Here is a 25,000-nt window from a genome sequence, read left to right as displayed (position 1 = left end):
CTAACCAGCGTTAAATACCATGGAAACCTATAGTTTTTGACACCTCTTAACCAACGGTTAGCGCTAACCAGGCTTCCAGCGACTGGCCCTAATGATTTTAATGGAGAATACGGCTATAAAATGTCTCTTGTGATTGGTAAAGAACCTTCACATTAATTTTGGCACTTACAACCGGAAGTCACGGTAGCGTTTCTAACCCATCAGCAGTATCTTTCGAGTTTCGCTTCAATCTCGATCTTGGACGCGGTATCGAGGATGTGCATATAAAAGCCTGCGCAATAATGAAAAGATACAGTTCATGTGCGAGCTCCTTCAAATGACATTGGCACGCAACAACCACACGTCAACACAAATGCACGCACAAGGAAATGACCAGAGCATAAGCAATTTGATTGGTTCGTTGGGTCCTTCGTGCCGTTGTCATGATGACATCTACGCGTCAATGTTCATATTTAACCACTGCGGGAGCATTCATGTCTTGTGTCATAAATGTGTTTCGTTTGTGCCCCGTATGATTTTTATGATCTAAATGATGAATTTCATATTTGACCTCCAGTTGCAATCGCCGGCTTACAGTAAAGCCACACCGAAGCCCGAAAGCAATGATAAAGGGAAGCATGTTGTAGCACTGACTTGACGTAAATACTGTATATTTAAGTACCTAAACTGCGATCGGGCTTGCTTTTTTTTTTTTTTTTTTTTTTTGGGATCGCTTACATCAAGATCTTGCGTGAAAGCCTGAACCCCCTCCCCAACACTCCCCACCCTACCCCCCGCAAACAGTACCTCTTCTGTAGCTCCCTCCTTTTCATTTATTAAGCAGGTTAATTGATGAATTACTGGAATTATTGTGATACAAGGAAAATTCGAGTTAGAGAGTGGTGTTTGTGAGCGGACAGGAGAGTGAATTTAGCGTTGAGGACTGATTAGCTCAGGTTACTTGCTTCGATACTCAAGAGGCAATTAGCTTTCGTCAGATTACGTTTAATGTTTTGATCAAATTTTTGAGCTTGTTAGCTTTGTACTTAGCAGGCAAAAAGTTGCTCCATAAACGTATCACTTTCGGACTCGGTAATCTCACCTATCTTGTAGTCAAAGTTCATGACGGAACTCGAATTCATTATTATCGATTCGGTAGTAGAACTTCCAGTCTTGAAGATTCGATTATACAGTAAAACTTTGGGATCCAGTTCCTCGCAACTAACTCTATCGAACTTCAAAATTCCATTCGTTGCCTGTGTCGTTCCCATTCTCCTCTCCCATTTTTCTTGTGATGTGAAGTTTGTCACATGCTGTGGCGGTGTCTCGGCGATATTACAGTGATCAAAGTCTACGCATGCACCCACCCTGCGAGAATAATTGTAATAAGCTAGTTTTTATTGCTGTTGTTTTTTGAGCTCGTCTCAGTAATTTGTGTCGCTTTGCAGACCTATGTTTTCGGGCTCACGCCAGATTTCATCAAATACAAGTCTATTTTTCACCATTTTAGAGAAAGTTATAGCCTGGATTTTTTAACCCAACAAAGAGCCATAGGTTACCACTTAGCATGCTTCGAGCAACTCGGTTCAGGCTCTTAAGATAGCCATAAAAGGGGTAGGGAGTCAGGGACTATTTTCGACTCATCGTCGTCTTAATTAACTACGTGCTCACAAGCAAATCACTTGAATCGCTCTGTGTTTGTTTGTTTGTTAGTTTGTTTGTGAGATCAAGTCATTTAAACAAACCTTAGAATATTTTCTTCGTCTCTAGACTCCCCAGAACCAATTTCCCTTGAAAACAAGGCGCTATTTTTAAAACTCCCGATTCTCGTTGTTTTTGCAGAATCATTCGTCGGAGAGATCGTTCGATTTGCGCGCAAAGAAATGTTTGTCCTTTTAGTTCTAAAAAGAGGCTCCGTTGTGTTATTTTTCTGTTTACCCAGAATAGGTCTGTAGATCATTATATCAGCCCGGTCACCTGACCCAAAGTCATTGCTGTTAACGTCGTCTCTCTTAACTTTAAGTGCCTTGCGAGTTGTTAAGCTGCTGTCAAGAGACTTTCTCCCAATGTCTCTTAACACATGACTCAAGTTAAAGGTCTCGAGATGATGAAGAGAACTTTGACGCAAAAGCAGCCACAGCATTGCGAGATCAGCTTCTCTCTGGTTATCCAACGCCTCTTCCGAATTATTTCTTTGTGTATTTAAGTCGATATTATTCGCTAATTCAAAGAGCTTTTTCTTAAGGTTAAACGTTCCTTCTGAAGATAACTGCAGCTCTGAATTGTTGTTACTCAATCGCGGAACAATGATTTGATTGTTTCCATGGTTTTTAGCAATGTTATCACGCATGCGCAGTTTATCGTGGCCATTTTCCTTCAGAAATTTCACCAGCAGCGCAGTATTCTCTGATCCAGGATCATGTATATCTATGTCCGCAAGATTTTGGCCTTTTTTGGTGATTTTTTCTAATACCCTAGAGAGATTAAAAGGCTCCGTAAATTCTTTAGATCTGTTGTATTGTCCAGTTGAGTGATTTCCATCAACAGTACTGTTTAAAAGTTTGCTCACAAGTGCATCAAGCAAACTATGTCCTAGGTGACTCCTTCTTTCTCGTGTATTATCTGTTTTCGTATGCGCAACAGTTAAATTAGCACTTTTTTCTCCTTCTGGCTTTGCGGTCTCCTCAATCACAGTCGTTCGATTACCAATAGCTATCCCTGCTTTGTGTTGTGGCTTTTTGTTCTCAGTAAAATTATGAAGAAGATCTACTAGTTGTCTTTCCTTAGCTGTGAAGTTCAAAAACTTCACAAAGAAAGGCGGAAGTGTAGTTTTCGCTGCTTTCGTCGCTGCATCTAGATCATTTCCTTTCGAATTATTGTGTTGCAAGTCTTTGCTTGTGGCATTTGTTATTCCTAACCTCCTTGCATGCTTCAGTTCCAAATCCTCTATTTTTGAGTCCATTCCCACTTCTATTCTTAATTTTTCTTTTGCATGTTGTTGAACCCGCTGGACCGATTCCCTCATTTCACCTTCCTCCTCGTCGGTCAAGTCTTCTCTTTCAACTCGCATCAGTTTTTTGTCCGAGTCTTTCGATCCAGATCCCCTGGACTCCTTTATCTTCGTTAGCAATCCATGCTGCTCTCTTCGAATCTCTTCTTTGTCAATACTTTTATCAACTCTCTCGACGCGAGTAAGTTTCCTATTGGCTTCCTCCTCGGAGATGTTAGCTTTTCGTAGAATTTCTTCAGCCACTTTTCCCACTATGTCTGAAGGTGGAAGAAGATGTCTTTCAGAGTCTACAGTTTCATTAACTCGAGTCTTGTTGTCCCTCTTGTCTGCTTCATTGTTTAAACTCGTTTTCAGTGAAGTTCTATTAAGCCCTGCAAAATGAAGTTTCTCTCCTCTTCCTCCAGAGACGTTTACTGTCTTCTGACGTCCATTTGCTGTAAAGGGTTCATTCTGTTTTCTGGTCGTGCCCTCGGGTTTAGCTTTGAAAATTTAAGGGTAATATTTCGTTAGAGCAACATAATTTGAAAAGGTTACTTTTTTAATTTGCGTCAACGACTCAAGGTTGTTACGCCAATAAAGACGAGTGATCGAAAAGCGTCCGTTCATAGCGTTTCGATACCTTTATCAAGCTATTTAGCCTTTTTCGCACAGTTAACATGATAATAGGGACCTTTATGGATCTGTAACGGATAACACTAGATAGCATCCAATGGGACCCCTTGCGACATTTCCTTTCGTTTTACACAATGTATATTCCACACCCTTACCGGACTGAGTACAGGAAAAGAAAATACAGTACTGTGGAAATAGTCATTCATTTTAGCAAGAAACAACGTTTTAGTGATCAATAAAACTACCCATGCATTTAGAGGAGTGTTTAAGCACTAACATGGTCACGTGGTCTACGATCACATGACTGATAGTTAACTCAAACACTCCACTGATGAAAAAGTTGTGACAGCGTCGAAATATTTCTGTATTAACACGAGACGCGCAAAAAAAGGGGTTGCTTCACACTCTGTTTATTTCCAATTCAAGCACGGCTGATTATCCAAGATGGCGATTAGATTGCTAGCAGTCCCTTCTCTTTCTGCTTTAGTCACGCAAGGAAACCGAAGAGCCGAGGGGACAATGGGGATACAGCGCTCTCTCCATTCTCCCCTCGGCTTTTCGGTTCGCTTGAGTGACTAAAGTGACCAAGAAGGGACTGGCGATTAACAAACAGCAAGAGACGGAATCCCTAGGGAAAAGATATTTCCAGCGCGAGAAAAAGGGACGGGGAGTTAAAAGAAATGAACAACAGATAACATCCCATAACGTATTACGGACACATTGCCATAAAGGGATTTTTTTTTATTGCAAAAATTGTGTAATTTGTGATAATTGTAAATTTGCACAAATTGCTATATTGCCGTCACGTACAAGAGGGCTGGTGAGCCGTGTTTATAGGGGGCGCAGTGGTTTGTGGTTTGCGGGCGTTAGTGGGCTTAAGTCCGCGTTTACACAACAGAGAATTTTCGGCACGTCTCGTGTGAAATTGGCACGGGTGCCTAAAAAGAGATCGGCAAACTTTGTTTACACTACACCATTTTTACCGTATAAAAAATACCGTGCCAAAATTTTTGGGCCCGGGTAAGTTCTCTTGTAGACATGCGCACAATTATAATCAAGAACGTCCGCGTGATTTTGGTGGAGAATGAGCAGCCATCTTGAAATATACGCAAAAAAAGCGCTAGCCTATATGAATTAAGGCTCAAATTTGGCCCTTTAAAGTGTTAACACTACTTGTTCTATCCGAACCGCGCCTATTTTTTCAGCACCCGTGCCATTTTTACCCGTGCTCGGACTACCTCGCCGAAGGTCCCAGCACGGGTAAGAATTTTGGTTCGGCACGGATGAAATTTGGTACTGACAGGTTGTTTACATTGCAAATTTTATCCGAGCTGAACCTTTTGTTTTTGGAACCCGTGCCAATTTCACCCGAGCCGTGCCAAAAAAATTCTGTAGTGTACACCGGGCTTAAGTCATTCTACGGTCAGCCGTCGCGGTGTGCACAAGTCCAGTTTTGTTTATGGTGACATCGCGCTGAAAAACTTGTTTTATGCCTTCGTGAGGATGTATATGATAGCGTTCTTTTACATTGTAAATAAAAGAGTTCATTACTCAAGAGTAAGAATCTGGTAACAGGTTTGTTCCCATCAGCGTCAAATAAGTGTCTATTTTTAACCAAGTTTTGCGGGAAAATAAACAATAGACCAAAATCAGCAAACTCAATGTTGTATCCAAGTCAAATCTCCCGGGGTTAAGATGTATTTGCAATACAATGTAGCATTCACACTTAAATGATTGGAACAAAACGTTTCATTTCCAAAGGGTTTGAATTGGGTGCAATTTTAGGTTAGCCGATTTGGTTTACACTTTTCTGACGCTGATGGGGGGACTAGGCCAATTTGGGTAAATGTTACTCTTATGTGATGGACTCCTGGGCCCGGTTGTTCCAAAGCCGATTAACTTAATCCAGGATTAGCGTAAACTTTGGTTTATTTTTTTCAACTTTTTGGTGAAAGTTTCTTTTGCTTATTTTTGTTCTTCAAGATTGACTTCCTCTGATGTTAAGTTTTGCCTAATATCAGCGTCGAACAGCATTTGGGAATAGAGAAATAAACTCCTTGGTTAATTTTTAATCTGGGGTTAGCGTTAATCGGCTTTTGAACAACCGAGCCCTGGTAAATAGTCATTCTTGTTGAAAAACGGTTTTCCAACAAGAATACCCTTGGGGGTACACTATCCTCCCACGTTGAGCAATACGGGCAAAGTATCCTAAAACTCAAATTATGTACGAGCGGTTTCAGAGTAAAAATATTGACAGGAATGAAAAATTCACATTTGAATACTCACCGTGGTATAGACCTAATCGGCTAACTCAATGTTGTACCCAATTCAAATCTCCCGGGATTAAGATTCTTTGTGTGTTGTATTTGCATGATAATGTAGCATTCATATGTAAATGATATGGAAATACCTGGAACAAAACGTTTTATTCCCAAAAGGTTTGAATTGGGTACAACATCGAGTTAGCCGATTAGGTCTATTGTCATCAAAACATCAAACTTGGTGATTTTGCGCATTGTAAAGCACAGTACTGCAAAAATGTGTTCTAAGGCTACGTTCACACGGTACCGGACGAATTTTCTACCGGTTGAAAATTCGTCCATTTAGGGGTTCCGTTCACACGGAACCACGCTAAACGTACGAAAATTTAGACGCCTCGCCGTTCAAAAATTTGAACGCCAAAATCGAGGACGAATTTTTAGCCAGTACCGTCGAAAATTTAACTGGTGCGCTGTGAACACCTTGACCGTCTAAATTTTTGCACGGCAAAGGCGTGCTTGCATGGATAAGTGGTAACTCAGCTACTATCCTTAGGCTTTCTCTTTCTTGACGCCATTTTGGATTCGTAAAGTCGCACTCTGCGCATGAACAGATTGTAAAGCCACTGACAAAGGTTAAACTTTAATCCAGTTCGTCAGTTCCGTGTGAACAGAGCAAAAATATTGCACGGTTCCGTGCGAACAAAATGTACGGTCAATTTTCAACCGGTAGAAAATTCGTCCGGTACCGTGTGAACGTAGCCTAAAATGCGTGCCGAGCGATTATATATCCTTTTTTTAGCCAATCAGATACTATTGTTTTGTGGCGTTGTCGTTGCTGTGGAAGTCGTCGTCTCTTCAACTCCCTAATGTCAGCGAGACCGAGCAAACACAAGCATACCAACGAAACAAAAATCCTCTTTAAAGCTTAAAATAAAGTTCTCCACCCCTGTGACATTTTCACACGCTGAAGAAGCCTGCTTAAAAGTTTTGTTTGACTCAAATTGAATTGACACTCAGTTGCACTCGACCTTCTTTTATACATTAAAAGCTGGTTCTTCTTGTGAATTAGCAAGTCCCCTTACCTTTGTGTTTCCTGGGAACTGTTGTGATGTCAAATGGCCTCTTGGCCTGAACAATGACCGAAGTGACAAGAACTTCTGGCTTCATCAGTCTGTCTCGTTCTAGTCCACTGAAGAACGGAAATGTGTAGCAGATGGAATTGCCATTACAGTAGGAGTATAGCACTACCAGTGTGACGATAAAGAGGAAAATGCCAAGAGCCACGTTACGTTTTGTAGACGGCAACATAACAGAACGACGCCTTTAAAGAATATCATCAAAAGTTGATTAGTGACAACTTACGTGGCGAATTAAGTCCACGAGAGTTTAATTTAATGCGCAACAGGCGAGCGAAACGAAAATTGCCAGAATAACGAGGCATGGGCGAGCTCTCCCTGCCTTGCTGACCTCGCGCGCACAACATAACCTCGCGTGAGTGTCCCCTTAAAGAGCTTTCCTTCAGGCAGATTTCAGATCAGTCTTATTTTCAAAACAAGCCTTGAGTTGATGCATTGACAAGAGCATCGTCTTCACCAGCCAAGTTGCTTGAGAGGTTTTTCTTGTACTCCGATAATCCTCTCGCATAAAAAGACTAATATTTTAATTCACCCACTTCAATAAGGTTTGATTCAGAGTCTTCTGAAATGGTGAAGCACTTGTGCTGTGCTACATTAGCATGAGACTGGAAATAGTGGAATTACGTCGTAGAACGAATTACCACGGCGAACACTTTTCAAAGATACTGGGATGCGTAATCTAAAGGGAATGCCGGGAAAGACGAAACCGTCAGCCTAGATTTCGCAATCCCGGCGGATAAAAATACCACCCCTACCAGTTACTTCAGAGATTGCCTTTGCATGACGTAGTTTCGAGAATCCTCTGAAATGGTATTCTCGTCGTCTTGAGCTCGAGTACTTATTTCCTTTATTTATTGCCACGATAACATTAAAATTGGTTTGTTTTTTTACTTACCTAAACCCGGCTGACCTCTTGATATTCCTATACAAACAACTGAGGTATCCAAAACTATGCGCTACAATTCCAAGGCTTCGTGAATGCCAAATGATTGTCAATTTACTTCAATTAAGGGAACCCTAGATTCCACCGGAACCAAGGCAATCCCCTTTGAGGTTTAAAGGCAGAATTTCTCAAAAGAAGTCCTTGATATTTTTTTCTGTAAACATATCTTGGATATAATTTAAGACCGCGACACCTTTGAAAATATAAAATTTATCACGGGATGACCTGTTTTCTCCGTCAAATACTCCACCTGTAAAACTAGCTGGTACTGAAACAAATGCCAGCCGGTGATTGTTCAACAAGCCATACAAAAATGCTGTCAGGACTATGAAGATTTAAGGCGCTGTTACACTAGGCAATTTCTCTTGCAACTTTTCTCGCAATTTTGTTGCGACACAAGATGCGCGTTGCGATACAGGTTGCTTGAGTCGTGTTACACTGGGCAACGTTTCTTGCAACTTGTCTCGTTTCGATGATCACATGACGTTAAAGAAACATTTTCATTGGCTGGTGTCGCAAACCGTTGCGGCACAAGTTGCAGGGAAGGTGTTACACTGCGCAACGTGGGAAAAATTCCTTGCAACGTTCCGAGACGCGTTGCGGAAAGTAGAACTGACTTCTAGCTTTCGCAACGATTGCGGCAACAAAAAAATTGCGAGAAATGTGTGTTGCAGAGTATGTTACACTAGGCAATATTTCGTGCAACTTGTGTCGCAACAACATTGCGAGACAAGTTGCAAGAGAAATTGCCCAGTGTAACAGCGCCTTTAGGTGCGAGAGCAATGTCTCGAAACCATGCTCTCTCACTCCTCCCTTGTTATAAGGAACGAGAGAGCCTGAGTTCGACGTCACAATCCAAGCGCGCCAAGATCAACCGTTGAAAAAACGTGTGTGAGTTATTTTAGTAAATAGAGCGGTTTTCAATTGAGTGTCGAAAGTAATTAGTGAATTACTTTGGTTTTGCATTACTTCACTCAGGGATTGGTTCAAAGTTCTCGCGCCATTTTTTCAACCAATCAAAAGTGAAACCAAAACCAAAACCAATCGTGGCGCGCGCATGCACTTTTTCCCGCGCCTTGTGTCGGCTACGTGTAATTACTTCGCGTTTTGATTGGTTTACTGGATTTTCTCCGTCTTTTTTGATTGGCCAAAGTAATTACTTTGGTTTTGGTTTTACGACACTCATTTGAAAACCGCTCTATTAAAACAGTGGGTAGCGTTGGACGAGTTTTCTGATTGGCTGCTCAAACTCCGAAGATGCTTTGCTTCCACTTCAGAGCAACTCGCAAAAGAAATGCGCCCGAAAATATTGCAATCGTTGCAGGAATAAATGAGTTAAAATCATCTTTTTGTACATATTAGAGCGAGTTTCAATCGAGTGTCGTAAAACTAAAACCATCGTGAGCGCGCGCATGCAAAACTTGTCTTTTCATTGTTAACACTAGCAAGATATCGGGACCTAAGCGAACTGTTAAGATCACCGATCGTTTCACATGTACCTCCGCAAATGTCATTTATTGCATAACCTGTACGTTATGCAATAAATTATACATTGGTGAGACAGGTAGACGACTAGGTGACCGATTCCGCGAACACCTTCGCCATGTTGAGAAGAATGACAAGGATGCATCTAAGCCAGTCGCTCGCCATTTTAATCTGCCTAACCACTCCAAAAAACACATGGCTATCTGCGGCCTTTCCCTACATCTAGGTACGACGGAAAACCGCAAGAATCTGGAACAAAAATTCATCTTTCAAATCGGCACCCTTAATCCTCTCGGTATTAACGAACGCTTTTCATTTAACTAATATATTCCTATTTTTCACGTTGCCATGTTACCACCAATAGCGTAGCTCCTACTCTACTATAAAAACTACACGTAACCCATAATCCCTCGATTCGCTCTGACGAAGGGCTAACGCTCGAAACGTCACCTTTTAGAATCTCTGTACGGTGGCCAATTTACATTATCAACTCCGTTGATAAACCAAATTTTTGTATACTACTTCCCCACCGACGCAGCACCACAGTTTCTTTAGAAACTACCCCTTCATTCATTTGCTTTTAAAATGTTTAGCTTTGTTCTGAAGTTTGGCCAACGACATTTTGCAGTGTCTGTTGCCGAGTGACAATACAGCATAGTAGCGGTGGATTGGTGACGGGTGAATCAACATTCCCAGGTTAGAGACCAACGTCCACACTTGTGTTGTCTGTTAGAAGATAAGTGACCATTTCCCGTAATCCGTATCAAGCTTTTAGTCCACCGTCATTCCCAGAGCTTTGCAACCTCTTCCCAGGGCTCTCATGCCGGGGAGGGTGGGCGAAAAAGCCCCGGGAACGAAGTTGGTTCTTTAGGTCTGTGGCGAAACCATGCACGTACAATAATACAATATACAGCTCGTCCAATAGTCACACCATTAAGACTCTGGGAAAGGATGATTTGAGGCCAATATTTGACATCATTATCCAACTGTATTAGTTATAGTACAAAAAAGCCGCGAAACGAGTATAAATACTTGCACGACATTGTACACTTAGTTATTGTACACTTGGTTATTGTACAGTAGAGAACCGGTTTGACTAGTTTAGTGGCTGACGTTGCCCCGCCCACTCAAATCTGTTGTCACACGTTCTCGGCTCTTTACAATTCATTTGCTAAACATTTAGTGCAAAAAAGTTGGATAACACATAGCTTGTTAGATGTTTTGGTGAGTATTAGAGCGAGTTTCAATTGAGTGTCGTAAAACCAAAACCAAAGTAATTACTTTGGCCAATCAAAAAGGACTGAGACAATCCGGCAAACCAATCAAAACTCGAAGTAATTACACGTAGCCGACACAAAGCGCGGGAAAATGTGCACGCGTGAGCCACGATTGGTTTTGGTTTCACTTCTGATTGGTTGAAAAAAGGGCGCGAGAACTTTGAACCAATCACTGAGTGAAGTAATCATAAACCAAAGTAATTATCTAATTACTTTCGACACTCAATTGAAAACCGCTCTATCGCTGAGTATTTGTACTCGTTGTTTACAAAACTCGTAAAAGTACTCATAAGAGATAATTATTCCACGATTCTTTTTACCTTGCGCAAATGAGGGGTAATCGGAAAACGCGATTGGCGAATCTGAATTTTCACTGCAGCATGCTTGCCTTAAGTTAAAATATTTTTATGATTGATCCAATAATATGGAACTTGGCTATACGTGCTAAGGTCTTTAAGGTTAAGGGTACAAGTTACTTTTAAACGGAAACAAAAGAGCGAGGGAAGTAAATAAACACGAAAAACGTCACTCAAAAGAACGAGTTTCTTAACATTTATTTCACTACCATATTTTACTTGCCGTTAAGGTGATTCCCTAGTACTGCACTGCGTATCCTGTTCTGCGCATAACACGGCGTAGGCCACGTTCGTATTCAAGTTCAGTTCTCTTTTCTGTCTCACAAGTCTCAACGGATATTTCCAAACAAAACAATATTTGAATTTAACCATAAAGACTCGTAGCCATGTGTGAATATTGATGTATCGAACGTGGCCAAAAACACTAGAAAGAATGGCCGTTTTTAGACTTTCTCTTTTTAGACTCTCACAAAACAAAAAAGTCGAGTGATAGCCCTGATGATGCTAAAGCGTCATTTCAGTCCGAGAGTGAACGTGAAACCGCGCTCTCGGGGAAGCATGTTGTTGAGGGGACGAGCTTGGTTTGCTTTCTGTTTTTTTTTTTTTGTTCCTAAACGAGGCCAGTGACCTATCTTTTTTTTGGCATAATTTTATTCTTACTCCTCCTCTTTGTGCTGTGAAAAAAATTGAAATTTTTACGTCAGAAAAAAAGTCACAGGGAAAAAAGTATTCGTAGCCATCACTCGTGGACACAAAATTGTCTCCTCGAGATCACGCACCCGAGGAATATTTGTAGTCAGTGCCTTTTCAAGACGTGTGCCTGAGTCATAAAACAAACATTAAGTTATTCCTTTTGAACAATGCAATACACCTGTTTTGTTATTTCAAGAATTACGTCAAAGCTGTGCTTCCTGTTCCTGCAAAACGTAGCGTGAACCGATGGAACAACTTGTCTTTGATAGATGAAGTAGCAATGATTAAATGAGTAACTTGAGCAAGTTATATCTCCCAAACGAGCTTGGTGACCTTTTTTTTTTTTAATTGCACATTTCGAGTCACCATAATGTAGGGAACAATCGAGAAAAGCTTAAAGAAAATCTTACGACAACTTCTATTACTAAGGAATCACCTTAAACACAACATAGCATTGCCAGGGTCCATTTCGACGTTGATGCTAAAGAAAAGAAATACTCTACATGTACGTATACTCATTAGATCACGATGTATAAAACCCGAAACGAAACGGATCCATAGTTCACATGCAGGCAAAGAATTTAGGATAGTGAAGACGGCGATATTTACAGGAGACAACAAGCAGAGTTAAAACCTCCTTTTTATGCAGTGTAACCAATACCTCTTGCAACGTAAAAGCCTCACGGAACAAGAAGGACCAAACTCGAAGATCAGTCGCTAAACGAATTGTTGTTTTATGTCAGTTCGACGTTTTCGTTCATCTTACCGGTACTTTCATATATTTTTTTGTCTACCGGCCTGATGTCAGCACACGATTCCTCCTTTATCGTCTTCTTTCATTTCCTCATCCGCCTCCCCATTCACTTCTGTTGATGATGCTACCTGGTCGTTCATCGAAAGTGAGTTTGTTTGAGCTTCAGTTTCTTTGTCGACAGCCTCCTGGAATACGTCTTTGCGTTCCTCGTGCCCAGTCTCTTGCTCTTCCTGGCGTGCAAGCCGCTCAAACATGTTGGCTGCAAAAAAAGGAGCGAATGTTCGTTAAAAACCAACGGCAGATCCAGTTTTTGATTTCTCGTGGCTCAGGTCAGCCCTTCATTATATATATATACACATGTTATGAAGTAATTAAAGAAGATTTCAAATGGTAACGTAACGTGATATAGCTGCTGAATACACAAACCAAAATTTAAAAAGAATAAAATGCTAACGAGATCGTAAAATTATCCGTCACGCTTTTTTAACCCAAGAGGTTCTGTTGTTTGAGATTTTTCAATAAGATGGGCTTCCCGATCTTTCCTAAAAGAGTGACGCTGATTGATAAGCTTTTCAATAGGAATGAGTACCAAATGACTGTGTGAATGTTTATTGCTAAGAAAGACTTCACCACAAGGTCACCATTGAGAGGAACATTAGGGCCGTTTATACGAGAGAAAATAAGCCGCGGCTAACTCTGGCCGCGGCTTACGTAAGCCGCGAACACCTCGTATAAATGGTACAAAATCTACGTTCACGGCTTTCTCAAGCCGCGGCTTATCCTGGCCGGGGAGTTTACACTGGTATAAATAGTTCCTTTCGCGGCTTACGTAAGCCGCGGCCAGAGTTAGCCGCGGCTTATTTTCTCTCGTATAAACGGCCCTATTGTTACTTCGCTCCAAAACTCATACCCATAAGGACGCAAAAAAATAAGAAAACTAAAGGGACGTTTTACACACAATTATATCCCGTTAACAAGTTACGATTTTTAAGTGATTCTTAAGTGGTGTTCTACATTGATGACATTTGCAACGTAAATGCACACAAGAAAACACCCGGTTTTAAAAATGTTTAAGCTCACTTAATTAAATTTTAACTACCCCGCAGTTAAAGCAGTTTAAAAGATGTTCAACCAGAAGCTGGGCAAAAACTATAGAAAGTCAGTTGCTTCCATATCATTCACTAACAAAAGCCAACAAAGCTGTTGTATTTTAGGTCTCGTTCTTCAAAACCTTTCAACTAAAATGAGTCCTGGCCTTGTACTGTATTTTCCTGGCCTCGCTTGTTCAAAAGGTGATAGCGCTATCCACCGGATAAATCACTTTCCAGCGGATCAACACTAGCAAACCCAATTTAGTCATCCAGTGTATAGTGATTTATCCAGTGGATACCGCTATCCACCCTTCGAACAACTGGGCCCTGAACGCTACAGTCGCTAGAGATTATCTCACCATATATGGACTTCTCCTTTGCTGTGTGCAGTCGGATTTTTTTATTTACCAACTGCAGCTGTTGCTGGGCTTCTTTGTTCCCCGGGTCAAGTTCCAACGCTTGTTGGAAGTCTTCCTTTGCCAAGTCTAGTTCATCGACAGCAATTCGTGCCTGTCCAGGAACAAATAACAGTGAATTCGAAATAAAAAAAAATTCAAGGCCAAAACAGATTTCAGGAGGGCAAGAATCAAATAAAAGACTTTGCACATTGTATGTGAGAAGAAGCACATTACCCTAAAGCGTGTAACTCGCAACTCTTTTCCTTGGAACAAAGCTGGGGATTTTACGACACTAATTTTTGCCCAAAGATGGAGAAAAATAAGATCGACGATGCATGCGCAAGAAATTGCACGAGCTACGTTACATCCAAATAATTTTTGTTTTAAAAAAACTCAAGAAAACCCCAGCTCCGAACAAAAGTTAAGCGCTTTAAGTTCATAAGCTTCTGATGTGAGACAACCAGTAACAAAATGAGCCCGTTAATCACGTTCTCGGCAGCCATATCATTTAACTTCAGATTTCAGATTTAGCTGTATAGTCTATTCGTTATAGAGGCGCTGTGTTATGGAACATTGTCTCAGATTATTTTAAAGACTCTTGTAGTTTTAAGCAATTTTAGAGAAAGGTGCAATCTGATCCCACATTCAGGGAATTCAGACCAGTTCACCAGTGTAGTTGGTAGCGAAGAAGACGTCCAATTTTTAATGTTTGATTTTAATCTTAAATTATCTTGAATTATGAAAATACATTTTGCATTGTCATTCTTTACTTTCAGCCTGATTTATTCAATTGATGTATTTTATCCACTTCTACTAGTAGGTTACTTAGGTATTTCGCTAGCCACAAAAACACCAAGCTTAAGAAGAGTCCCGGTCCGGATGGTATACTACCCGAAGTACTCGTTTATTGTGGACACACTCTGACATCATTTTTCCTCACCATCTTAAATTTGTTTTGGAGATCAGCTAAGCTGCCATCAGACCTGATTGACGCCATCATCTGCATCCTTTTTTAAAAAGGGTGACCGCAGTGACTGTGGCAACTACCGCGGAATATCCCTTCTCAGTGTGGTAGGCAAGATATTTGCTGATATCGTACTGCAGCGCCTTAAACGTCTAGCAGAGCTAGTGTACCCCGAATCTCAGTCAGGCTACAGGGACGGCAGAGGCACAATTGATGGCATCTTCATCTTGCGTCAAACGATGGAAAAATGCAGAGAACAGCGGCAAAACTTGCACATCGCCTTCCTTGACTTCACCAAAGCCTTTGATTGCGTAAATCGAGAGCTCCTATTCAAGATCTTGGGAAAGCTTGAATGCCCTGCCAATTTTGTCCAAGTTATCTGGACGCTTTACTCTGAAGTGCATGCTAGACTGTGTATTGATGGAGAGCTTTCTAATCCCATTGAGTACAACAGTGGTGTCAAGCAAGGGTGTAAGCTAGCCCCTACCCTGTTTGGGATGTATACCGCCATTATGCTCTACCTTGCTTTCAAGGACATAAACCCCTGTTATGGTATCAAGGTTCGTTTCAGATACGACGGCGACTTATTTGATCTCAGGCGTTTGAAATCAAAGACCAAGATATTCACCAAATACATACGAGAAGCCCAGTATGCAGACGATATTGCCATATTTACCAACGATGGCACTGCGCTACAGTGTCTGTTATCCGCATACAGCAACCTGTCACTGAAAATGGGTCTCACGATCAACATCAAGAAAACAGAAACCCTGAGTGTCGGTGAACAGCTGGATTTCTATATTTTGATGGGCACAAATTAGTAGACCGCTTCAAATATCTCGGTAGCTATGTCACCAAGGACTGCAAGCTAGATGAAGAGATAACAGCACGGATTCAGGCTGCATCATGTGCGATGGGGAGGCTCAGGGATAGTGTTTTTGACTGTAGAGATCTGACAGTAGAGACGAAACTCAAAGTATACAACCAGTGCATCATTCCACTAATGATGTATGGAAGTGAAACCTGGACCCTGTGTCGTCATCACATCAAGCTTCTAAGAACCATCCAGCAGCGGCACCTGAGATCAATTCTTAAGATCAGGTGGGATCACTTTATCACGAACGATGAGGTACTGGATCATGCAAAGTCTGCGGATATTGAGATTATTCTCGTTAGGAACAGACTGCGTTGGTTGGGTCACGTTGCACGTATGCCAGATGTGCGGCCCGTGAAGGCACTTCTCTATGGAGTATTAGAAGAGGGTTAAAGGAGAGTCGCGGGCGCCCCCTTTTCAGATATAAGGACACCCTGAAGGACATCCTCAAGCGCGGAGCTGCTCTCGGAACATGGAGAGAAATCGTAACATATCGGCTAGCCTGGCGGAGACTCACATCTGACATCTGTGATAAAATAGAAATTGAGAGACGGAACAGGAATATAGAGAGGAGGGCCAAGCGTCACGATAGGGAGAGGAGCAGATAGTAATCTGGAATCCTCCCTGGGACTGAACTTAGTTTTCACTACAAGAATCTTGTATTCATCTGTAATTTTTGTGTATTACTCGCATCGGGTTATAGGCGTATATATGGCTAGCCACACACGACCCCTTAAGCATGCAATGCTTTTATTCTCGTTAGAGCACTTTTCAAATGAGTGTCGTAAAACCAAAACCAAAGTAATTACTTTGGCCAATCAAAAAGGTCGGAGATAATCCAGTAAACCAATCAAAACTCGAAGTAATTACACGTAGTCGACACGAAGCGCGGGAAAATATGACGCGCAAGCCACGATTGGTTTTGGTTTCGCTTCTGATTGGTTGAAAAAATGGCGCAAAAACTTTGAACCAATCACTGAGTGAAGTAATCATAAACCAAAGTAATTCACTAATTACTTTCGACACTCAATTGAAAACCGCTCTAAATAAAGAAACTTACTTAAATTGTTCAGATAAGTGCAAGGGTCATTTTTCCATTTTAAATGTAATTTAAGTTACAAACCACAGAGATCAACTATGAAAAACAGTCAGACTGAACAGTTTTCAAAAGCCCCAATTGCAATCCATTTTAGGGCCTGTTTACATGGTGGGGTAACCCGCCTGTCTATATGAACTCTTCTTTTTTCAGCCTCGCGTTTACATGATAGGTGAGGTAACCCGCCCAGCTGGGGTCGCGTTTCGCCATGTAAACGCTTGAAGGTAGGGTAACCCGCCTACGGTCGGCTCGTGTCACAATAGGGAACTTAAGCAACGACAACGGCGATGGCAACGAGAACGTCACAAATTTGCACGTTTTAGTGGGCAAGACAAATAGCTTTGTACGCCCTGCACGTGCGTTTTTCACTTTTGTCCATTTCTTTGCTGTCGTCAGCAAAACAACAACGTGAAATAGCCATATTTAACGTTCTATGAAGAGCGTCAGCACTTGAGGAGAAATTTGCACTTTCTCCCCTAAATTAAGCGCCGTTTCGACCAGTGTCATTTTTGAGGAACTACCATGACGTTCTCGTTGCCGTCGCCGTCGTCGTTCCTTAAGGTCCCTAATATACTGCCTTTGGCGGAGGCGTTGCAGTATAAAAAGTGATAGGAAGAAGCTACAGCCCTGAAAAGTTGAAGCAAGAGTAGTTAGTGAGAGTAGAAGAGCATAAACCATCAAAATACGTCCTTCACTCGCCATTTTGCCTATTTATGTACTTAGCGACCACGCAGTAGTCTCGAGAAAAGGTCACCCCCGGGACCCCTGAGAGGTAAGATTGCATGTAAACGCGAGCTGTTTTGCGACCCCACCTAGGCGGGATACCCCATCTCCATGCAAACAGAGCCTTAAATCCTCTTCAATTTTGTCTATCCTTGTCTCCTTTTATTCAAACCTTCCTTCAATGTTTTTAGTTATTTTTGTGTTTCGCTTGATTTGGTTGCCAGTTCTGGTCGCTGATTTTGGTTAAATTTCGTGAAACGGCCCCTTTAATTCGCAAAGTATTAGTTTGAGGCACTTAAAGACTTCAATTATGACACGTACCATTTAAGTGGAATGAACGAAGCAGTACTTTCCTGTGGTGCTCAGTGTTCGGCACTAACTTTCTTACTAATTTGTCCTTTGGGCAACCAGTTTTGTTTTTTTGGTTGCCCATGATTTTTTTTTTGGTGGCCCAGCTTCTAAAGACCTGTTGCTCATTAAAACTCAAAGACTCAAAGGAGGCTTCTAAAAATGTCAATTTTGTCGGTCCAAGAAAAAAGGATATAATGAAAAATATAACAAAACTGTTACCCGATCATTTGGTGTTCACTGGTCACTTAAGTAGTAACTTAGTAAATGCTTTGCAACCAAATCAAACGCAATCGAGAAAATTTCATGAATTTCCTTCACCGTTGTCACCACCATTTCGCTTTTTTCTAGAAAAACCGGACTCAAAAAGACTCGTAGCTCATTTACAGGCTTGTTCGATATCAAAGTACCTTAGCGCATTTGGCCGTGCGAAAACTGGGTTCCATTGTAACAAGCATTTTTTTCGCACGGCTACGCACTGTTTTGAGGTTTGTACCAATATATTTTTAACAGAAAAATAAATGACGGGAAAGAGATGTAACGTTGTTAATTTTTTCTTAATCGCGTTTGCGGCCACTACTAGTCACTTTCTTCTTTGCAAATCAAATCTTCTCGCAAAATATTACTGGAACAAAAATTCTGATTGCCCGATCGAGCAAGTCATAGAGTTGTTTTACTTGCCCACGGATATATTTCGCTTGGGGCAAGCGGGCAAGCGTTACTGTCGAACACTGCTGTCACTGCTATTGTAAAGCAACGAGCTATTAAAAAAAACTCCACAACACGTCGAGTGTTCTCGGTTTTTACTCCTGTAAAACGCGGCCATGATTTTCAGATGAAACAAGAGGTTTCAGGTTTTTTATACGTTGATGAATGTCATAATGCTCATAATAAAATTCCTGGTACACACAATCTTACCTTTCCTCTCCTAAATAATGCCTTAACACTCTTCTTATCCATCTGAAGGGCCTGGCAAGACAAAAACAACACTCAAGTATTTTTTTTAAAATTATAGCAAGAAACTAAGTTTGAGTTTGAAGAAGAGGGCAGATTTACCTAACCAAAAGAATTTCATGTCAATTGAAAATCAAATGAAAATGAAAAGCGAAAACGATGTTTAAGTCTCATTTACACCAGCACGTTTTCCTTGACAAGTTTTCTCGACAATTATCATTAATGAACGAAATGGTATATGAAATGAATCATATTTGAACTGCGGATATGAAATCAAGTGAAGCTGTGATCCTCGCAGTTATGAATCCAATCAGTGGCTTCCTAGTTCAGTTGGTTAGAGCGTCCCACCGGCATCGCGAGGTCACGTGATCAAACCCCATTGAAGTCCTAAAATTTTCTGGCTTTTCTACGCAATTATGCAATTGCTAAAAATGCGTTCACAACTGCGAGGATCATGGCTTCACTTGACAATTATCATTGCTCGTGTAAATGACAAGTTTTCGTTGAAAAGGAATAAATAAATTATTGCTCGTGTGGACGCTGAACAAGTATAGTCTGTCCCCACAATACTTGTTATTCAGCGAGTACACAAAAGAATGTCCCAGTCCCTTTCATGTTCACTCCAACTTGCTTTCGTTTTAGCCGCCATTGTGAATATTTTGACAGCAATCAGCATGAGCGTGACACTGGGAACTAATCTCATTAGTATTCCTTGCCACATTTTCCTTGTCGTTCGTTTACATGAACAAATTTCATCCTTGACAATTTTTCCTTGTAAAGGAAAAATTGTCAGTTTTTCCCCTATTTACACTTGCACGTGTAAACCGGGTTTAAGGGATCTTCTTGACTTTTTTTGAAAACGTTCCTGCTACAAAGAAGCAATGAAACTCGACCAAAAAATCCTTTCAAGTTCTCTTAGTGCACAAAAGTGAAACGTTATTCAGCCTGTGGAATATTATTATTATTATAATCATCATCATCATCATTATTATTATTATTATTATTATGACTGCCAAAGGGAAGTAAATTAAAATTTTAACATTTCTTTCTTTTCCAAAAGGACGTGGTAAAAAAGGGAGAGACAAAGACTAAGATGGTTGTTTGAAGTTAAATTCAGCAGTAGACTAGCAACCTTTGCGGCATGAATATAATGGTGCTAAACATACTAACTGAAACAATTTCTAGTAGAGCAGTTTTCAAATGAGTGTCGAAAGGTAAAACCAAAGTAAGTACTTTGGCCAATCAAAAAGGACGGAGACAATCCAGTAAACCAATCAAAACTCAAAGTAATTACACGTAGCCGACACAAAGCGCGGGAAAACGTGCACGCGCGAGCCACGATTGGTTTTGCGTTCACTTCTGATTGGTTGAAAAAGTGGCGCGAAAACTTTGAACCAATCACTGAGTGAAGTAGATGCAAAACCAAAGTAATTCGCTTATTACTTTCAACACTCAATTGAATCCCGCTCTAAAGCGGGTAAAAGACTATTTAACAGTTTTAGCCAAGTTACCTGGCCAAAGAATGGAAGCGAGGCTGCCGGTGACCCTGCTTTCATACAAACCTTTGTGCTTTTCTAACGTTAATGTAGACAAATAAATTAAAATCACAACAACACAATTTACATAATAAAAGCAGTGAGGTCTCTATCAATACATGGTCACCAGCAGTCTCGTAGCCATCCATAGGCTAGGTCAAATAACCGTAAATGGGCTATTGGGTGGAATATTGTGTGGAATATTGTGTGGGTGGATAGTGAGTTGAGGGAAAATCATACCCAAAAGTTAGGGTTAGTCTGTAAAATGAGGAAGAGAAATTCACAAAGCAAACTCTCAACCTTAAGATGGGGTTAACAAATAGAAAAACTTTGTGTGAATTAAAAACTTTCATTTCAAAAACAGCCATATACAACAAGAAACTTAACTTATTCATGCCACAAAGGTTGCTAGTCTAATGCTGATTTTAACTTCAAACAAATTTAGTATAAGGTAAATTGAAATTATATTCATCCTTTCTTTTCCAAAAGGAGGTGGTAAAAAGAGGAGGAAGAAAAAAGCAAAGCCACTGTTAGACGTTGAAATGGAGCTTTAGCTGACACATGTGTGGCGGCAACAGTGCTGCGAAAAACGTTTCAGGAAGCATTGCACCGTGTAACATGGTCGGTTTCGTACTTCCGTTGCGAGACAAGTTTCGCGAAAAGTAGGACCGCTTTCTACTTGAGCAACGGTTGCCACGATTGTAGTGTTGATAAAAACAAGAGAAACTGGTGTCGCTCTGTCTTGTTACGCTATGTTGTGTCAGCCAATCAGAAAACGGCCAAGGCCACGGAACTATTATCAACTTGTTTTGCGGGAATCTGATAACAAGATTTCAAGACCAGTTTCAACGCTCCTGGACAAGTTTCGACTTTCGTGTTACACGGTGCAATGACTACTGAAACTCGTTTTGCAGTTCAGTTGTACATACGTTTTAGCTAAAGATTTCAATATGTAACAGCGGCTTAAGATGTTTTACCTACTGTACAAGCAATAGGAGAAAATGATGTTAACCTTTTCACACTCTTTAATGCACTTGAAGTTGTTATTAAGCTTCAAGTGGCATGCTGCCAGATTAAGATGGCCGGCTATCAACAGTGGATCCCGTTTTTCCTTCTCTTCATTGCTAAAGTAACCATCCAATAACCGTACAACTCTGGCGTACTGTTGAGAAGCAACTTTGTATTTTCCCTTCTGCACAAGAAGGAAAATATTAGTGTTAAATCCAGAACAAATCAGGTAGTCAGGTATTAACAGATGAGAACGCACAAAAATGCTATCAGAACAAATTAATAAAAATACTTTATGTACTTAGCGACCACGCAGTAGTCTCGAGAAAGGTCACCCCCGGGACCCCTGGGAGGTAAGATTGCATGTAAACGCGACCTAGGCGGGTTACCCCACCTCCATGCAATTTTGTCTATCCTTGTCTCCTTTTATTCAAACCTTCCTTCAATGTTTTTAGTTATTTTTGTGTTTCGCTTGATTTGGTTGCCAGTTTTGGTCGCTGATTTTGGCGAAATTTCGAGAAACGACCCCTTTAATTCGCAAAGTATTAGTTAGGGGCACTTAAAGACTTCAAGTGTGACACGTACCATTTAAATGGAATGAACGAAGCAGTACTTTACTGCGGTGCTCAGTGTTCGACACTAACTTTCTTACTAATTTGTCCTTTGAGCAACCAGTTTTGTTTTAAAAATACTTCTTCTTCTTCTTTCACCCGATCAGATGATATCACATCAAGAAAAGACTGGAACTGAGTAATGAACACGCCAAGAGGATAAATTGAGGATATTGCTCGCACCTCCTGCGTTCGTTTGGTCCGTCTCCTTGATGGATCGCACCCTCCCGCAAAAAGACCTGCCTCCGGGCATGTAATCAAAGGCGCGATTTTTATATGTAACCGTAGCAACAGTGATCTTTTCACGTGTGAAGATGAAGATAACATACATTTATATTTTTCTGAAGCATCTTAGCGGGCCGGAATACTAAATCCTTGAATCTGATTGGCTAATCGCGGGCTCGTAGCCGGTCTTGCTTTTTACGATACGGACCACGGTCCGAAATCTGTTCCGGCTGACTTAAAATTAGTCTGAAGTGTCAGCCGTCTCCTCGTCCAAACCCGCAAAAAGGGGGGGGGGGGTGTTTCTTATGTTCTCCCTTGACGTCACGTACTAATTTATGCAGGTTTTGCATAAATTTCGAGTTTTAAACAAGATGGCGGCCATGAGTCATGGAAGCGTGGTCATGCAACAAGTGTTTTGTGCTTTGTGTGCCGCACAACTAGATCAAAGTACATGTACATCCAGAATTTCTAGCGTATTGTAAACACCGAAAGAATGGAAATCGCACCTTCTGATCTAGCAAATTATGTGTATTTTCGACTTTCACAGAAAGCACAGAAAACACAGAAATGGCTTCGAATTACGTCATACCGAAACTCCGCCAAAATCCAGTTTATCGCTAGCCATTTTCCATTCACAGCAGATCAGAGAATTAAACCTTTTTTTTTTGAAACACCATATTAAACGCAAAAGATATACGCCTTCCCGTACCAATAAACAAAGTTACCGTATGGCAATACAGTGACAACAAGTCAGACAACAAGTGCAAAATTTCATTAAAAAACACCTTTTCTAGCTTCCAATACCCGCCGTATCTAGAATTTAAACCTTTCCCACTTCCCCTCCCCTCTCCCTCTTTCAATGTTGACTAAGTTTTTCAATTTTTTTTTGTCTAGCAACACTGATAAGGGGGGGGGGGGGGGGGGGGGGGGAGCTGCAGTGTGGGAGATATTAGGTAAATTAAAAACGCCCCAAAAAGGTAAAACGTCTCCACTAATTTTGCAGCTTGTTGTAGTTTTCTACCCCATATGAACCATGTGAGCGTTAGCCCTACTGATAGAAATACCCCACACAAGGACAGAGAAAAACTCTGACCAGGGTGGGAATTGAACCCACGACCTTCGGGTTAGATCACCGCTGACTCTACCGACTAAGCTACAAGGTCAGACGGGAGCAGGCCGTGGAAACTGAAGATGTTAAAGTCACGGCAATGAACATGTACAGCTACAAGGAAGGGTTACGTTTTTGCAAACGTCGGCCGTGTAGCACTTACATTTGAACAGACTTAACTGATTAGAGTGTAATGTGAAGTGCTAGGTTTCTACCCCATAAGAACCATGTGAGCGTTTAAGCCCCACTAATGGAAATTAGTAATGGAAATTAATAGTCCACACAAGGACAGAGAAAAAACCTCACATTAAACTCTAATCAGTTAAGTCATTTTCCAGGGTTTCCAGGCCCGGATTTTACAAGATTAGAAATCCATGACTTTTACGGTAATGACTTCTGAGCGTTTTAACTAGTATTATTTCCTCCTCGGGTTTCCCTTAAAGTTGCTTGTGTATTTAAGTATGGAATGTACTACCGTGTATCATGATGTGTGTTTGTAGATCCAATAAATTTGTGGTGGCCAAACTTTACCTTTATTACTTTTATAAGTTATTTCAGGGAGTTGCTAACTTTAAATAACTTAAACTAAGTCTTTGTAATGTTTCTTCTTAATGTTACTATGGACCGTATAATACAGTGTGTTGTTGTTTATAAATAGATGGTTTATAAGCATGGAAGAATGTGAATTCAGAAAAGTTGTCATAAGTTGGGCCATTTTACTGATATGCTTGATCCACTCCCTCATAAATACTGAAAAATTAGCTAACCTTGAAGTATTTTGTTCCTTTTTCCTTTGTTGTTTCTGCTGATGAGATCTTCTCATCGTTGCTCAGCTCCCAATTTTCTTTAGACTTAGAAAGAAACCGAACAATATAAAATACACTATTGCACTAATCTAACGTTTTACCAACCATGACTCCTAAAGTAGAATATAAGTAATAATTTAAGTAAAAATGCTGACACAATTTAAGCTTTCAATCAATACCAATTAAGGCAATAGGTGAGTTGTATTTCCTAGCTTTTAGCTTCTAGAATTTTGCCTTAAAAAGTACACCACTTTTGAGAGTTTTTCCTTGGTGCCCTCTTTGCAAAATCTTGGAAAATCAGCATTTTTGACACTTTTGGTAAAGTTGCCATTTCTCCAATTCTAGGCCTTTTGGTAAACACAAAAATCTGTCTCTAGAGACATTAAGTAATCCCCCCCCCCCCCCCCCACAAAAGAATTTACCTCACCATTTAACTCACAGATCATTTACCTAATCAAGCAGGGAGGGCCTCTTGGGAGTAAAATACCAGCTCAATTAAATAGAACACGTATTGGCCCAATGCTGTAACATGGCATTTACCAGTATCAGTGGCAAGGGCATGTACTTTCTATCAACGTTTCCTAAGATTGGTCACTGAACTTGGTTATAAGTTACCTACTGTAGTCCTTTTACATGAAGAGGCAAGTGCCTAGAGGAGTTTACTTCTTCTTACATAAACTTACATTTTCAAACTTCTTTAGGTGAATTACATACTCTAATGATGCATTTTCTGGAATCCCAAACTCGGGTTTG

At 40.8% G+C, this 25,000-nt stretch overlaps 2 protein-coding genes across 2 annotated transcripts in view; both read right to left on the bottom strand.

Annotated features, from left to right (window-relative positions):
- The window catches only part of LOC137971113 (uncharacterized), a 9,138-nt gene extending 770 nt beyond the window's left edge, over positions 1-8,368 (bottom strand). Inside the window, exons 1-4 of the mRNA XM_068817841.1 lie at positions 7,894-8,368; positions 6,945-7,183; positions 1,725-3,468; positions 1,082-1,347 (exon numbers count right to left, since the gene is read on the bottom strand). Of these exons, the coding sequence (XP_068673942.1) occupies positions 1,082-1,347; positions 1,725-3,468; positions 6,945-7,170 (2,236 nt within the window). The 5' untranslated portion in view covers positions 7,171-7,183; positions 7,894-8,368. The remainder of the gene's footprint in view (positions 1-1,081; positions 1,348-1,724; positions 3,469-6,944; positions 7,184-7,893) is intronic.
- A 2,864-nt stretch (positions 8,369-11,232) lies between these two features.
- The window catches only part of LOC137969635 (peptidyl-prolyl cis-trans isomerase FKBP4-like), a 21,142-nt gene continuing 7,374 nt past the window's right edge, over positions 11,233-25,000 (bottom strand). Inside the window, exons 4-9 of the mRNA XM_068815958.1 lie at positions 24,931-25,000; positions 24,209-24,292; positions 21,502-21,681; positions 18,919-18,969; positions 13,957-14,107; positions 11,233-12,765 (exon numbers count right to left, since the gene is read on the bottom strand). The exon at positions 24,931-25,000 is cut by the window's right edge and continues 112 nt beyond it. Of these exons, the coding sequence (XP_068672059.1) occupies positions 12,557-12,765; positions 13,957-14,107; positions 18,919-18,969; positions 21,502-21,681; positions 24,209-24,292; positions 24,931-25,000 (745 nt within the window). The 3' untranslated portion in view covers positions 11,233-12,556. The remainder of the gene's footprint in view (positions 12,766-13,956; positions 14,108-18,918; positions 18,970-21,501; positions 21,682-24,208; positions 24,293-24,930) is intronic.

This window comes from Montipora foliosa, chromosome 9 (assembly GCF_036669935.1).
Source record: "Montipora foliosa isolate CH-2021 chromosome 9, ASM3666993v2, whole genome shotgun sequence".
Classification (NCBI taxonomy): Eukaryota; Metazoa; Cnidaria; class Anthozoa; order Scleractinia; family Acroporidae; genus Montipora; species Montipora foliosa.
The sequence above is the reverse complement of the archived record's forward strand: the minus strand, read 5'-3'. Positions and strand labels throughout refer to the sequence as shown.